Below are 16,221 nucleotides of genomic sequence, written 5' to 3' on the forward strand. Positions count from 1 at the left end.
CAGTGCGACTGTACTGCGCATGCGCCGCAAGTCACGTGGCTCTGGGCAGCCTCCATTTTGTTGTCGTTCCGCTAGCTAAGTGCGTCCATTTGTGTGACCGCGTTAATAATAGCGCGCAAAAGACACTTTAGGCTGAATAGTTTTTCCCGAAAAAAGGGATGGCTGACCCATCGGCAGGCTTGGAGGTTCTGGAGGGTGCAGAGGTCCGGAAATTGTCGGAGCTGAGAGTTATTGATCTGAAGGCTGAGCTAAAGAAACGAAACCTGGATACCACTGGCGTCAAGAGCGTGCTATCAGAGCGCCTGAAAAAGGTCTTTAAATAAAACTTGTCGTTTAACTACCATGAATACCCGTTTCAATGCGTATATGTTACAGTGTAGTGACTGTATCTCTGCGTTTTAAGCAGCACGGTAAAATCCATACATTGTCAGGCACCATTAGCAGAACAGTTTGCTAGCTGTGGGCCAACCGCGGTGTCACGTATCCGCAGTGTTTACACAAAGTTCACAGGGATTTAATCCTTCTGGTCCGTTTTATGATAAATGATCCATTTACTGATTCTCGCTTCCACCTCAATGCTGTTTGCTAGGCAATCGAGGATGAGGGGGGGAATCCTGATGAGATGATAATTGCTCCTGATGCAGGAATTAAGAAGTCGACTCCTAAACGCACGGCCAAAGGTAATGCACTTATTACAATATCACCCAAGCCAAGGTGTTACATTAAACGCCTGGTTATGCCTCTGCTGCTGTCATTACACGACTGATTTGACACCAGATCGATCTCAGCTGCCCTGATAGCGACAGATATTCGGTTAATGCGGTCTCATGCACTTTGCAGCAGACCGCAACTTTCCAACAAAAAAGTTTTCTATTTCCACACTTGCAGCAATTGTTTTAGTCTTAAAGGTGCTGCAGAACTTTTGTTCACGTTTTTGCATTAGGCAAAGTATCAGTTTCTTCATTATCCGACGTTTTATATTTTTAAAAAGGCAATATAGGACAATATAATGGTTTAAGCTCACATTCACAAACAATTTAGTTTGTTTAAACGTGTGAAACCCTTTCATAGATGTTCGGCCGGACAATGAAGAGTCTGAGGACGCTGCTGTCGAGGAGGATTCCTGTGAAGGCCCGGTGAGTTTGGATTGCCAGATTTGGACTTTTCCTCGAGTACGTTTATGACATTTGATGGTAAAATCTGGTTGGGTGTTTATTGTTAACTTTGAATTTCAATTCTAGGGGGAGCTTCCAGAATACCATGAGAACATACAGGACATGGACATCCTTGACATGAATATTTTGGATGACACGGAGAATGGTATACCTGCAGAAGACGAGGATGATCTGCAGAACTATCACTCTGATGTAGAAGCACTGATGAACGAGGATGGAGGGGACTTCGAGCCACAGGATGAATCGGGGGATCCGGAGGCGAGGAAGCAGACAGTATACCTATCTGCTAATGTCACTTTTTAATCATTTTTATTAATAGTGCTGCATTTCTGTCAACTTTTACAGATGGATGAGCTTTTGAGTGAGAAGGATGATTATATGATGTGTCCATCTATCAATATGGTATGTCCCACCTGCAGACCATTTGAAAGTATAATAAGTTAAGTCTCTTAAGTTTTCATTAATTTAATTTTTTCCCCCCAGGATCCAGATGTGGATGACACGAAAGAAGAAACAGGTACTGTAAGAAAAATATCTTAAAGCTTGTGGGTCTTAACGGTGTTGACATTGGAATGCAAACACCTTTGTGTAGTTGGAAACAGGAGGAGAGACTGGAAGCCCAAAGGGCCTTGCTGACTTTGTGTTGAAAATCGGTTAACCGTGGTTGGAAAAAAACAAATGCTTGTTCATAAAGATACATACAGGTGTCTTCACCTTTTTAAACAATGCTGCAAGTGGTTAACAATTTGCTGCTCAAGGTCAGCAACTAAGTTCCATGTCAGGGAAGCCCGAGCTGTGCCTGTGTTTGTAGGCTGCCACACGAAGATCAAGACAAAAACATCTTTGAGGACTCTGTTTTTAAAGACACTGACTCAGAAATCAGCTGGATATGATATGGCTGGACTTGAGCTGAAGGTCTGGTCAACACTGGAAGACTCAAAGGCCGAACCGGACTATTGGACTTCAGCACTACTACTCTGCTCATCTTGTGGCTCTCTTCACGACTGAACTCTTTGTCTCTTTTGGATCAGGTGAACACAGTGAGGTGGTTCAACGTGAGAAATGAACCAAAGTGGTGTCCCTTCCCCCGCCTTTGGGTTCTTTCCAGTCTCTCGTTAGGGTCTACTTTCATCGTAATACATAGCTCTAAGATCAGAGGCCAGTGGTCATGACGTTCCCAGTTCCTCGTTAACCATTGCTGTGTTTCCGAAGTAATTAAACTCTGTGCCATTCTATTCCTGTTAAATCCGTAGAAAATGACAAAGTAGCCGGGTCTTGTTTATCTGAGCCGCTTAATGAAGATCACCTCGAGACGAGCTGTGAAGAAGAGCAAGCTGCCACCACCAGTGGGGAAGAAATTGTGTGCAACATTGATGCCAAGCCCGACGAGGCCTCCCCTGGAGATGTGGAGAATGACGGGGATGATGTGGATACCAAAGCAGTCGGGGACACGCGCTCTGTCCCAGAAGAGACATTTGATGCTGAGAACAAAAGCTCTGATGCTGGTAGTGTAAGCAAACAGGGGGCTGAGGGTGAAACTGTTGACTCAGAATTGGAGTCTAAGAAGGTTGAGGAGGATGAGAAGACTGAAGAGAAAGCTGAGAAAGCTGCAGCGGATTCTACCTCGACAGTGAAAGAGTCCTCCTCTGTTGAGGGCGATGATCAGAAAAAAAGGTTTGTCGCTTTCTGTCTACTAGAAAACCAAAATGGTTATCTCTGTTGCATTGGCGCCTTTGTGCTAGAAAAATTGGATGCTCTTTTGGAGGTAAACTGCCCGGTGCATCTGTGTGGTCTCATTTGTCATTCTTATATTCACATATCTCGCTTCGTGGCCCTTTAATGACTAATGCGTTGGAATCTCCATAGAGCGTATTTTCACGTTTTCATCAATAAATCACTGCACTACGGATCGCGATTGGCTGGTCACTCAGTTATGTCAGACCACATAAACGCAAAGGTATTTCTTAAATGTCACCTGTATCCCCACTGCTGTGTTTATAGCTTCTTGTTTTTCTGTCTGTAGTTCTGAGGGAAAAGATCATCAGACTGAGTCAAAAGATGAAAAGTGTAAGTAAATGACTTTTCAGAGGGCATCGATGTCGTTCTGATCCTTCAGTTAATGTTTGCTCATTGTTTTTATCCTGCATGTAGCTGCTGGGGGTGCTGCTGCAACGAGCAAGAACCTGTGGGTCAGCGGCCTGTCCTCAACCACCAGGGCAACTGATCTGAAGACGCTCTTCAGCAAATACGGCAAGGTTGGTCCACATATCCTTTGCCATTGTCACCAGGATTTTAGTCCCTTTTACTTGAATGTTGGATTTTTTTCCTCATTTTCACCATGTTGGGATCATTCTCTTCAGGTTGTCGGTGCCAAGGTGGTGACCAATGCCAAGAGCCCGGGTGCTCGCTGCTATGGGTTTGTCACCATGTCTTCCACAGAGGAGGCAACAAAGTGCATAAGTCACCTTCACAGGACTGAGTTGCATGGAAAGATGATCTCTGTGGAGAGGGTGAGAGCATTTCATGTATGCAGTTGCTTCATTTTAACTGCCTGCGCTTGCTTTAGTCTTAGTCGGGATACCTAATATTTACTGGTATCAGATGCAATGCTGCAAAAGTCAAATCAAAGTGTAGATGGCTTTAAGGAATACAATAATCACTAATGCTCCATTAATGCATGTAGCTGTATGTTTAATTATGTTATAACCGCTGTCAATGCTGATCCAAAAATTTTACATAGAGATACAAAAAAACCTGCTGTTTCATTATTGTAGGCTAAAAATGAGCCTGCAGGGAAGAAGCCAGCAGATAAGACTGACCCCAAGAAGCCTGCTGGTGAGAGGAGACGTTCCACTGATTCAAAGTAAGACTTTGTTGTGAGCTACTGTATCAGCATAAAAAGTCATAATATTTGCTGTTGAAACACCAGCAGCAGATCAGAAAACATTACACTCGTCTTTATGGCTTAAGGCATCAGTGGGAAATAATCTATTTTAATTTAATCATTACTGTCAGATTTTGTGTTGTTCATTTGATCATTTCTTGTAGATCTGATGGAAAGGATGACAAGTGCGAGGGAGAAGGAAAAGATGGGAAAGGTGGGAAATTTGGTGTTTCATTCCAGTTGGATTGCAAAGCCGTAAACCTTTACTGATATTAACTTGGTATCTGGTGTTTTCCATAGATAAAAATGAAAGAACTGTGGTCATGGACAAGTCCAAAGGAGAGCCTGTCATCAGCGTCAAAACCAAAAGCAAAGAACGAGTAAGCAACTCATCACCCTTAATGAAAAGGAAACTATTGTGGCCTATTATTCAGGCCGGTCTGCCAGTTAGGCCTTTTCACGTCCAGCTCTTCTGTTGATTTTGGTTTTTAAATATTGGTTTGACACTTTTCTTCAGAGCCCAAAGAGTCGCGACCACAAATCATCCAGTAAAGAGAGGAAAGACATCCTGTCATTTGACCAGATCAAGGAGCAGAGGGAGAGGGAGCGGCAGAGACAACGAGAGAGGGAGATGAGAGAAGTGGAGAGACGCAGATTCAGGTAGGATCCCAGCGCACGAGGCTGAGCTCTGCTGCTCGGTGGGAACATTAGAATGAACTTAACGGCTCTTTTCCTTCAGTGACCGCGATCGCGACAACCGCTCTGAGCGAGAACGGATCCGTATATTCCGTGAGAAAGAGGAGAGGAAACACTTAATGAAGAAGAGACACTGGCTGGAGGTATTGTGACAGTAATTATTATTCCTACTGTTTGTTACAGCTCGCATTTAAACAGCATTTTCCTGTTGAATAGAAACAAGCTTCCATCAGTAACTTGCTCCAACTCGTCTGTTTATTTGATTGATTTATTGACAGCAATATTGATGTTAGCAGCCCCCCTGAAACCTCTGGTTTTGATTTCTAGTTTGAGAAAGAGCGCCTTGAAGCAGACCGCATGGAGCGTCAGTTCCTGGAGCGAGAACGGTTACGTATCGAGTACGAGAGGCGCCGGGAGCAGGAAAGAATCATGAGGGAGCGAGAGGAGCTGCGGCGGCAGCAGGAGCAGCTGCGGTACGAGCAGGACCGGCGTTCCGTGAAGAGGCCTTTTGACATGGATGGCAGGTAAAAATGAAGCCACATACTGTAGCTTTATTGGTTGGGGAGATCCAGGGGTGAATTTTGTTTTGGATCTGTTTTTTTTTTTTGGTTCCTCATCAGAAAAGACGACTGGCCCGATAAACGTATGGCTATGGACGACCGCTACGGCCGCTCAGACTTTCCTCGGCAGGAACGTTATCAGGACTTTGACCACAGGGATCGGGGCCGTTACCAGGACAACATGGCGATGGACAGGCGCGACAGCTCTCGGGGAATGGGGTCAGACAGAGACGGTCAGGTAAGTCACCACAAACGGCAGCATGTAAAATTTGAATCTGACTACACTCGCCTGATGTTTGACCGTCTCATCTTGTATTGTAGCACTTCTCAGACAGAGACAGACACGGCAGAGACAGCTGGAGCGGAGGCTACGACAAACGCATGAATCCCAGGTGAGCACCAAACTGAGCCGTCAGGTCTTTTCAGGCCGGTACCGGCGTCTTTTGCTGAAAGAAGGTGGTTGTTCGTCCTGCAGGGAAGGAGGCCGAGACTGGGACTCAGGGCGGAAGATGGACGGAGACAGACCGTGGCAAAGTAATGACCCTTCTGCTTCACTTAGCACATGTATCACGTGTAGTAGCCTCACACCAGCATGCTGTGTAGTTGTTTTGGAGACTGGGACGTGCAGCTAAAGGACGTGCGATGCGGGTGCAGCCTCTACTGTTTATTAGGGTTTTGATTTTGTACCTGATGTCCCAGACAGAGACGGTGCTATCCCAGGACAGAGCCACATGGCACGCGGAGGAATGGCAAGGTGGGTATCAGAGCAAATATCCTTTTATTATATACCTGAGCAAATGGTTATGTTGGTGTTTCTGTTTTTTGCCTTTTCATCAGTCGCGGCGGCTACATGAACTCGGGAACATCTCAGTCTCTATCCGGAGCGCTGAACAGACAGAACCAGCTGATGCAAGGCGGCGGGATGCAGGGCGGAGCATTCGGGCGACGTTACTGAGCGCCACCTCACCATTTTGGGCTTTGTACTTATTTTTTTTTTAAGAAACTTACTTTGGAAACGGTTCCAGTCCATTTTTTGATGGAAACCTGTATTTTTCTGGTGTATTTTGTTCCTCTGTGTGATGTAGTGATTTCAGACATTGTAAAGCATCCATCATTGTACATTGTATGTACAGCACCACTGTCTGCAGGAATGTGTCACGTCTCCTCATTAGCTCTGTAGTGCATTCAGATGTTAACACACACCTGGCCTGATGGACCTGACCTCACCGCTCTTGATTCACCCAGATCTCTGAAGCATTTTGTGGATATTTTCTAATCTTGCTACATGAGATATTCCTGGCTATGGTTAATGTGTTCAGGACTTGAAACCCCCATTTTTGACACATTTTTTGTATGATTATGAAAGTTTTTAGATTCTAAATATACATTTTTTTAAGTATTACAGCTTCCTTGTACAAATGTTTGATTTGTGTGATTGTTGGTCAAAATAATAAAAGGTCATAATATATGTGTCCGCCTTAAATTGACAATCCTACCTTTGGCCTGCCTGGCACTAAGGGTTAGGGTAACCAATTAGTTTACAACAGAATTTGTTAATACTTTGTGTTAGTGCGTGTGGTTTATACAACCCATCGCCACTGTAACAGAATTCTAATGCGTGTATAAACTAATGATAAATTCTATCACGCGTTACGATTTTAATATCTCTTTATCGTACATTTTCCCCACACATTGAAGTTACGGCAAATGAAATTCAAATAAACTGCAGCAGAAATTGACCTTGATTCTGTACTTTTCCCTCACCATGTCTGAACATGCTGTCAGCATGGTGTCCAAACAAAACTTTTTCTGTGCTGCTTATTTGGTAATAATTACACATTACGGACGCCAATCATGAAGGCAACGTTTATCGAGGAAGTCAGATTACATTAGGGGAACGTTGAAGTTGATCTTTTTATGTTCCTGTTGCGCCCAAACAAGCTTTATATCAATTAAACTGAATTACGGTTTATTCAATGCATAAAATAATTGCCATCATCGTCATTTATCTTTTTTTCCCCCCTAAATGGGTGCGGTATTTTGTCCACTAAGGGGCGCTGTATGGCCATAAATAAATGTCAAGCGTTATAGTCCAGGCAACTGTGAAATAGTTTAAGGTTGCAGAGGTCACTGCAGCCTTTCAGGATGAAAATCAGGGTAGGTCAGTGCCCTGTGAGCTGCCTGCTGACACACATCATCTGACACGTGATCATCTGGGTCTTCTTCCTGTTGTTCTCCACCATTTACTCAGATTCTTAAGCAGACCTCAGACACTATATCAATCGATCTGATGGATCGTCAATATTGGGTTTTGTTTGTCACTCTTTGATGTTCTTTGCTATCTGAATGTTAAGGCAGGCTTGTTTAATCAGTCGGTGACCTTTTCCACTGTGTGTCACCGATAGACTTGTTTATCTCCACTCTCTATAGACTGAGCTACACTTTTGTTGCATAATTCAAAACAAAGGTATGTGGACGTTGATGCAGCTGCCGGATCGCCCACCTGCTGCGTGTGCTGCATGTGGGAAACAGACAATTCCGCCGGTTTCAGGGCATGTGAACGTGACCTGTTGCAGTGGGGGAGCCGACGCGTGAGCAGCATTGCATGTTTACGTTTTTTACCGCATGTGCAAGCGCTCCCCATCATGTAAGTGTGTGAGGAGCCAGACCTGAGATCACCACAGGTGGATCCACCAGGCGTGTTCTCGAGGAAAAACAAAGCTGAGGCAACTTATTTATTAGGTTTGCAACTGGAGCAACCGCTCGACTGCAGAGAGGAGAAGGGAGGCGTGCAGAGAATCTGTGTTATGGGCCAGAAAGAAAACAAATGAATCGGATCTGCTGATTGTAACAGCACCTTTCTGACCGATGCCGGCCCATATACCGACGTATTCATTTCATCCTCATCTGGGACGTCCTGTCGGTTCCCCGGCGTGAGCAGCTGCCTCCGAGGACTGAACACAGAACACTTTCAGGCCTCTGTTTATAGTAAAGCTATAAACACGTGCAGGTACTGATGCTATGTGAGGAGGGAAACTAGCTGCCTGCCTGCCTGCCTGCCTCTCTATCTATCTATCTATCTATCTATCTATCTATCTATCTATCTATCTATCTATCTATCTATCTATCTATCTATCTATCTATCTATCTATCTATCTATCTATCTATCTATCTATCTATCTATCTATCTATCTATCTATCTATATCTATGGCTAATTCCCATCAGATTTAAATGTCTGCCAGCTGTGGCACACGTCCTTCACATCTGGAAGGTTCTTATTTACTCTGGAGGCGGAAAGGTTCATTAAAAGCACAGACACCGTTTACACAGATCAGTGAACGAGTGCATCGGACCTAAACACTCTAAAGTACTCGGGGCCAGTTGTTAAACCGCAGGCGCGTGTGTAGAACACAACTTCTTTGTGTCTGCTGTGAATACAGGAAAAAATACTGCCTCTCACACACACACACACACACACACACACACACACACACACACACACACACACACACACACATGGCCCTTTAATGACCTTACTGTGTCTTTATTTGGGGCCTTGTAAAGCGGCTGAACTCCAGCTGGGAGCTTTTCTCTCTTTTTTTTTCTTCCAAAACCTTACGGAATCAGCCATTAAAGTGCACGCCTGTGTTTGCTCTTTGGGTCGTGTTGAAATGATTCAACCTCCAGGAAAGGTCGTTTGGTGTCGTGGTGTGTCTAGAGAGGCGAGCACAAACAGCCAGATAAAGGAGAACACGGCGTGATGGGTGGCGAGGTCGGCCTTGCGGGACAGCTGCTGCACGCTCGCTCGGCTACAGGATGCATACATCAGCATTCAGTGAAACCCAATGCCTGTTTCCGTTTTTCCCAGAATCCCCCTCTTGGGTGAAAAATCAGAACTGAGCATTTGAGAGGTGCTACGTGGGGGGGGGGGGACTTGACGTTTGAGATTCCGTCGGTCCTGTGCTGCACCTGTGTGGACTTCTGCTGCAGACAGATGTAAATAATGGACATAAACACACATTAAAGAGCAGCTGGGGCCTATTTCCACCTCCTTAGGATGCAGGCCGAGAAGGACTTGATCCCCCTGACGCCCTGACCCAGATTTCAGATTTCTCTCAGTTGGGGTCACAGACAGAGACATCAAGTGGATTCAACTCGATGCAAATGAGGCGTTTCCGATTGTCAAGACCAAACCAAGGTTGTGCCCCTCTCCCCGTGTCTCAGAACTCCTCTCCTCTAAATAGAAACGTTGTTTAGATTTTTGTCGGCGGGCGTGTCCCCATATGCAACATCCGCTGGAGTTTATCGCTAAGCAGAGATCAGGATGACAACCTGGGCGTTGCTGCTTTGTCTAATCACTGGGTTGTGCCTGTCGTTTAACCACCACGAGCACACCTATCCATGCAGAACCGGGCAGAACCGTCCATGCTGCGAGACACACGAGGCAGAGGGTATATTTAGAGAGGGCAAATACTGAGTCAGCTACCTCAGCCGCTAACAGAACACACTCGACTGTTATAATAATGAGAATTTTGAGGGTTTTAATTTTCAAAAAGGTGGTTAAAAGGGGAGATTCCTGCAGCCAGCGTTCACTTTGGTGTTTCCTGCTTTTGACGCTGCACAGTCCTGAATCTACTAGCAGTTATTCATAGTCTGAGCCGTTATAACGGGCTGGGGTAGATCCGTTTTTGGAGCTGCCTGCTGGCCTTAAAGCAAAGGGAACACACCCACATCAGCTGAGCCATCAGACCATGTGGACCGGCCTATAGATCCTATATCACCAGTGTTCTCTTCTAAACATGTCTCATGCAGCAACCTGCACCACTGACTTGGCTAATTTAGAATGAAACGCAGCATTTTCAGTGAAGCTGCAGTTTGATGAGGGCAGAGATGACCACAAAAAGACTTGGTCGTTTAATATTTAAAGTCGAACATCAGAGAAGGCGTGAAACAATAATATTGATTAAGTGAACAACACAGCCGATCGGTGCGTAACGTCTATTCCCCTCAGTCTGGAGAGACAACACAGCTGTAAAATAATCTCTTTCAGATGTTTTGCCAAAGATACCATGAAGCTGATACAAGCGTCTCTGAATTCTTCAAAGTTTTTCCAACTCCGTCGCTGCCATTTAACACCTACCGAGACATGTGGCCAGAAATAAACGACGCAGGGCAAATTTAAATAACAAGCAACCGCATGAGGTAATCGCATTAATACCAAATAAAAGTAAACAAACAATAAAGATGGAATAAATAACCATAAACTATTTGGAGAAGTTGCTATTTCGCGATACACTAGTAAAATGTGCGGTGGACATTAGTGGAAGGGTCTCTGAGTTCGCGGCTCTTTGGAGCCACTTTTGGACTGATTTATATTTTCTTTTAATGAGAGAGGGGCCAAAGTGTAACCACGCCCACTCGACCTCCAGCCAATCACGCGTGAATATTCAAATGAGCCCCGCATAAAGATGAGTTGCGCGGCATCAGTGACAGAATCTTTCCTCCCGACCCGCAACTCCACACCGACCGCCCCCCCCCCCACACCCCTATACATACCGGATTCACAGCAGGACTTTCTTGGTGGACGGGTCCAGACCTCTCAGAAATATGGGAATTAAAAATATCTTTTTTTTCACTCTTTGGATAATTTTGGGGAAATTTTGTGCCACTTTTGCTTCTGAACCCGACACGGGCACCGACGCGGAGTTTGGTGAGTTTGCAGATTGGGCGGGGGGGGGGGGGGTGGGGGGGGGGGGGGGGGTAATGTCGTTTCTCACGTTTCTCTTAATGAAATATTTAAAAATAAGCAAAAAAAAGTGCATGCAAAAGCTCCGTGTTGGCCTGCAGGTATGCATCACATTAGAAACCGTGTGTGTTCAGGACAGCCCGCTTTGTCTGGGGGGGAGCAGAACTGAATTAATCTCATTTCATTTTTGCAGCACGATCTTCAAAGGTCAAACAGGTTAAAAAAAAGAGTAATTATTTCCCTTTAAAAGCATTATTGACTCTATACAACCAGTAGCATGCAAATAGTTTGAAAAGCCGGACTGTTCCGACCCTCGAACAACGTGGAGGTGAGTTCAAGATGATTCTGGCACAAAAGCATTCGGGGCAAAAGGGGGCGACACTGACATGTAGCATGAGCTGGCTGTTTGAGGAGGGTTCGCCTGAAAAAAAGCGGAATATTTGGTGACTCGCACACTGCAGCTGCTTGGTGCTGTGTGGATTTTAAGAAAACTGAGAACACAATCTTCATAAATTTTCATAGAAGTGAAATTTGTACTAATAAAAAGGTCCTCGCTCATTTATCAGAGCAAGAATCTCAGATTTTGCAGCCGTCTCATGCTTCTGAATGTCTTCCAACAGTCAACACCTCTCTGCCCGGCACCCCCCTTCCCACCACGGCTGATTGGATCAACAACTTCACCGACATCGTGTCGAAGTTCTCCCTGCGCACTGCGGAGATCCCAGATGATGACATGTGCTACATCGTCCCCGGCAGGCCAGAAACCATCTCGGAGTGTCACTTCAACCCGGACACACAGACCTTCGTGGTGATCCACGGCTGGACAGTACGTCTCCACCTTTTAAATGTCCCCTGGGTTGATGCCCTATCAAACCCTCGAGAGTCCAGCCGCTAACAAAAGCACGTTTCAGAGCCACGCAGCAGAGGGCAGCGAGTCAGCTCATAAACAGTCTACGAATCTCCTCCTGTAATGCGATTAAGAGCCGGTCATGCACCCAGATTCAAACCTAATAACGCTCCTGGCTCCTCTCCAGGAAACGGGATGAGAGCCGTGACCAGAACAATGCTGGTCACGCTGCAGCCGACCCCAGAAACATAGGAGAATCCAAACAACAACTCTGTGTGTGATTGTAGGTAACTGGGATGTTCGAGAGCTGGGTGCCCAAGCTCGTGTCCGCCCTCTACGAGCGTGAGCCCAGCGCCAACGTGATCGTGGTGGACTGGCTGACCCGGGCTAACCAGCACTACCCCATGTCAGCTGCCTTCACCAAACTGGTGGGCCGTGACGTCGCCAAGTTCGTCAGTTGGATCCAGGTGTGTATTCCCAGCTGATCGACCTCTTGTTTTCAGTGCTCGCACCACTGTAGTGTTAGCCTGTCAGCCATGTTTCCCGTTTGGTGATGGTTTTTACCGCCCTATAAAGACGTTTTATGTGCCTGCTGCTCTCCCACTGTGGCGCACTTTACAGTATGTAGTGAAATACTTGCAGCCCGCAAGATTTAGACGGGCCGTAAACTTAATCCAGCCTTGGATTTGGTCCCAGACTTTTCAACACAGTGCACTTGCCGCTAGAAATAGTTCTACAGACATGTTAGCTTGTTCCTCTGGACCAACGCATCCGTGCTCTCCCTCTCAGAACGAGCTGAATTTACCCTGGGAAAGGATCCACCTGCTGGGTTACAGTCTGGGAGCACATGTGGCCGGGATCGCCGGCGACCTCACTGACCATAAAATCAGCAGGATCACAGGTGAGGGCATGAACAGAGGTGGGCATTTGTTTGGGTTGTAGGCGCGTGAGCGGTTCGCCTCCTTGTTCTATAACATCCGTCGCGTGGTAGCAGGATTCAAACAGGCAACCTTTTTGCTCATTTGACCCTAAAATCACCAAATGATTTCAGAGCTGATGAGTCCATTCATGTAAACATACCAGCTCTAACTGGCTCCAGTCTCCAGTGAAATGGGATCCACTGGTTATTACATTCCAGGGCTTTATTGTGTTTGTGCATGCAGCCAGTCAGTACCAGTTAAAGGGTCCAATTCCCCTTTTGCCCCAAAGGAATTTACCCAGTTTTTAAATCTCTCTGACCTTTTCGAATAATGCCGTTTGTGCCCTGATCCACAGCAGGTGGCCAGTAAGAAGCTAAAATCGCAGACGCGGCGGCTCTGCAGGGGAGAAACGGGCCCAGATTAGAGACGTCTCAGAACTTTCTCCTGAAGATTTGCAGCGCTGATTCTTTCCTCCTTTTTCTCCGTAGGCCTGGATCCTGCAGGTCCCACCTTTGAACACGCGGACAACCAGAACACCCTGTCCCCTGATGACGCCAAGTTTGTGGACGTCCTACACACCAACACCAGAGGATCCCCGAACCGCAGCATCGGCATCCAGAGACCCGTGGGACACGTTGACATTTACCCCAACGGGGGCACGTTCCAGCCGGGCTGCGACATCCAGAATACACTGCTGGGAATTGCGGCCGAGGGCATCAAGGGCCTCCATAGTATGTGCACGGCTGTATTTATTTCTAGTTTCTGACATTGTTCCTGCTGCAGGACAGAAAACAACAGATTTACAGTGTCTTTACGTTCCGTGGCTCACAGATATGGACCAGCTGGTCAAGTGTTCCCACGAGCGCTCCATCCACCTGTTCATCGACTCCCTGATCAACACCGAGCAGCAGAGCGTGGCCTACCGCTGCAATTCCAAGGAGGCCTTCAACAAAGGCCTGTGCCTCAGCTGTAGGAAGAACCGCTGCAACAAGCTCGGCTACAACGTCAACCATGTCCGCACAACCCGTGGCGCCAAGCTGTACCTCAAGACCCGGGAAATGATGCCTTACAAAGGTAAACCTGAGGGGCCACAGCGCACAGAAAGAGGCTAAACTATTGTAGCAGCTTCTGTCATCACTAAAGAGTTTATTTTATGCAAAAATCTACTGCAACGTGTGAATTTGGCTGCTGAGAGCCCACTGTGAGTACAGTTAGGAGAGAAATACTGGACAGCTCACGTAACGCAGTATTGTGTCAAGTACTGAGAAGGTCACATGACGACGAGGTCGTGGGTATTTTAGTTGTTGCAGAGCGGCTGAAGTAATGCAAGACTGCTGCATGTGTTACAAAGTTAGCACACGTTAGCATAACAGTTAACTGTTGCTCCTTTGTCTGAATCAAGATTTTGTAAATTTCTGGGGTTTAAACCAGGATTTAACACAAATCTGTTGACAAACAGATTGCTTACATAAGGGATTTTCATCTAGCTGTTTAAAGTAATGTTATGAGAAATGTGGGAACCTGCAAAACACAACTCTTTTCCGCCTCCTCAGTCTTCCACTACCAAGTGAAGGTGCATTTCTTCAGCGAGACCCAGCAGAGCTTCACCGAGCAGCCCATGAAGATTTCCCTGTACGGCACCCACGGAGAGAAAGAGGACATTCCCTTCGTTCTGTACGTAGATTCATCATGGATGTGTCGAACAAGCAAACCTCAGGCGCCTTATTGCGCGACCCTGACCTTCTGTTTCCCCCCCAGGCCGGAGCTAAACAGCAACACCACCGTCTCCTTCCTCCTCACCACCGACGTGGACCTTGGAGACCTGATGATTGTGAAGCTGCGCTGGGAGAAGGACGCGATCATCAGCTGGTCGGACTGGTGGGGCAGCAGCAGGGTCCACATCCGCAAACTGCGCATCAAGTCTGGGGAGTCCCAGTCCAAGTAAGAGCTCAGCCTCCGTCACGGACCTGGAGACGCTTGCTCATTTCAAGTGTTTTGTAACGGTTTCGGCGTTCGACTACAGGGTGATCTTTGGTGCAAAGGATGGAGAGTACGTCCACCTGGTCAGGGGTGGAGAAGATGGCGTCTTCGTCAAGTTGAAGGAGGACCCAATGAGCCGCAAGGAGAAACTGTAAGAAGAAGAATCTCATATTTAACAGACGTCTGCGTGTGTGGGGAAAACTGACGCCGTGTTTGCTGTTGATTCTCGCCAGGATGCACAAACTCAAGACCCAAGGCAGCCTTTTCAAGAGCGAAGCCTGAGGTGGCACGTGCACGCCGCCGCAGCGTACCGCGCGCGTCACCTGTCAGTCAAAACATAGCCAAAGACAGAGGACACGGACGCCGGGACGCCTGGAGGTCCTCCGACTGCAGCTGGACGTCTGTCGGCAACCATCACAACCTCACACTGTGCAGACGGCGCCGCCGAGGCCGCGTCGCAGCTCTAATCAATCACACTTGTAGTCCAAACTGATTTACCTGTACTTTGATGATGTCTCTTCTTTGCCCGTGTGAACTTGGATTATTGTAAATAGAGAAATGATCCAGAGCGACAAGCAAAATGTAGACGTCTTCACCCGTGCTGTTATTTTAGAATCATTGTGTCTCTAATGTCTCCTTTTGTTTCTCTGTCTAACCACTATTTGCCAACAATCAACAGGGACCAAAGACATATCGACGATCTACTGAAGAGAGAATAACAGCAGACTTTGTAAATACCTTCTTAATCAGTTTTTATATGCGTTCTTTTCAAAAATGAATGACTTACATGTTCAAAAACAACCCTGCTCTTCTTCTTCTACTGCATTTTGACACTGGTCACTTTATCTCAGCCACCATTTGGATGTTTTTGTAAAAGAGATTTCCGTCCAACGAGGACATTTTTTGTAAAAGATAATAAAAAAAATTATTTTGATTTAGCTCTTTTTTTCCTCCTTAAAAAATGAAAATGAGGTCACTTGTTGCAGTAATACGGTGCTCCTTAACGATGGCAGGATGGGATCATTTAGATCGGGTTACCGCGCTACAACGGCGGCCATCAAGGTCAAGCAGTGTTGAAATGAACCCAGATTAACCAGCAACGGCACAATTCGGCAAATGCGCGAGGTGCTTATCACAAGAATCCTGGTATTTATTTAATGTACATTTATACATTTGTATATTAAGCTGTAACATACTTTGGCAGGCTTTGATTTTACTTTGTGTTTTTTTTAAATAAAGTGTTTTCGTGATTTTTATGCACAAGGGTCTCGTCACATTTGTCTCTGGGGCAGCAACTCACTACAAACCGCAGCCCATAAATGAGGGACAGCACGTTTGGAGTTGCATATGTAAATATGTCCAATGGTGGGACCTCTGAGACTATAAGCAGGTGAAAATAGTCGAAAATGCTC

General features: G+C 46.2%; 2 protein-coding genes across 3 annotated transcripts; both read left to right on the plus strand.

Annotated features, from left to right (window-relative positions):
* The first annotated feature begins 48 nt into the window (after window positions 1–48).
* safb (scaffold attachment factor B) lies at window positions 49–6,783 on the plus strand. 2 transcript variants are annotated; one of them, XM_057038926.1, is made up of 21 exons: window positions 49–311; window positions 590–680; window positions 1,072–1,172; window positions 1,242–1,433; window positions 1,521–1,577; window positions 1,659–1,692; window positions 2,429–2,849; window positions 3,199–3,242; window positions 3,327–3,430; window positions 3,536–3,685; window positions 3,950–4,038; window positions 4,224–4,273; window positions 4,360–4,439; window positions 4,577–4,719; window positions 4,799–4,898; window positions 5,083–5,279; window positions 5,376–5,553; window positions 5,637–5,707; window positions 5,791–5,849; window positions 6,015–6,069; window positions 6,153–6,783. In XM_057038926.1, the coding sequence occupies exons 1-21, from the start codon at window positions 159–161 to the stop codon at window positions 6,268–6,270; spliced, it is 2,487 nt and encodes an 828-aa protein (XP_056894906.1). In that variant the 5' UTR covers window positions 49–158; the 3' UTR covers window positions 6,271–6,783. The 2 variants fall into 2 exon arrangements, with proteins under 2 accessions (XP_056894906.1, XP_056894907.1); XM_057038927.1 differs by having other exon boundaries at window positions 50–311; window positions 1,072–1,136.
* A 4,045-nt stretch (window positions 6,784–10,828) lies between these two features.
* Window positions 10,829–16,072, plus strand: lpla (lipoprotein lipase a). The gene is made up of 10 exons (XM_057038126.1): window positions 10,829–11,026; window positions 11,683–11,888; window positions 12,197–12,376; window positions 12,699–12,810; window positions 13,318–13,560; window positions 13,661–13,903; window positions 14,383–14,503; window positions 14,588–14,770; window positions 14,853–14,960; window positions 15,043–16,072. The coding sequence occupies exons 1-10, from the start codon at window positions 10,924–10,926 to the stop codon at window positions 15,089–15,091; spliced, it is 1,548 nt and encodes a 515-aa protein (XP_056894106.1). The 5' UTR covers window positions 10,829–10,923; the 3' UTR covers window positions 15,092–16,072.
* The last annotated feature ends 149 nt before the right edge of the window (window positions 16,073–16,221 follow it).

This window comes from Takifugu flavidus, chromosome 7 (assembly GCF_003711565.1).
Source record: "Takifugu flavidus isolate HTHZ2018 chromosome 7, ASM371156v2, whole genome shotgun sequence".
NCBI lineage: Eukaryota > Metazoa > Chordata > Actinopteri > Tetraodontiformes > Tetraodontidae > Takifugu > Takifugu flavidus.

Coding starts and splice junctions, on each gene's coding strand:
- safb (XM_057038926.1), top strand. CDS start 159: ATGGCTGACCCATCGGCAGGCTTGGAGGTTCTGGAGGGTGCAGAGGTC. Junction 3,243..3,326: donor TGAGTCAAAAGATGAAAAGT/GTAAGTAAATGA, acceptor TCCTGCATGTAG/CTGCTGGGGGTGCTGCTGCA. Junction 4,039..4,223: donor AGACGTTCCACTGATTCAAA/GTAAGACTTTGT, acceptor CATTTCTTGTAG/ATCTGATGGAAAGGATGACA.
- lpla (XM_057038126.1), top strand. CDS start 10,924: ATGGGAATTAAAAATATCTTTTTTTTCACTCTTTGGATAATTTTGGGG. Junction 11,889..12,196: donor TGGTGATCCACGGCTGGACA/GTACGTCTCCAC, acceptor GTGTGATTGTAG/GTAACTGGGATGTTCGAGAG. Junction 14,771..14,852: donor TCTGGGGAGTCCCAGTCCAA/GTAAGAGCTCAG, acceptor GTTCGACTACAG/GGTGATCTTTGGTGCAAAGG.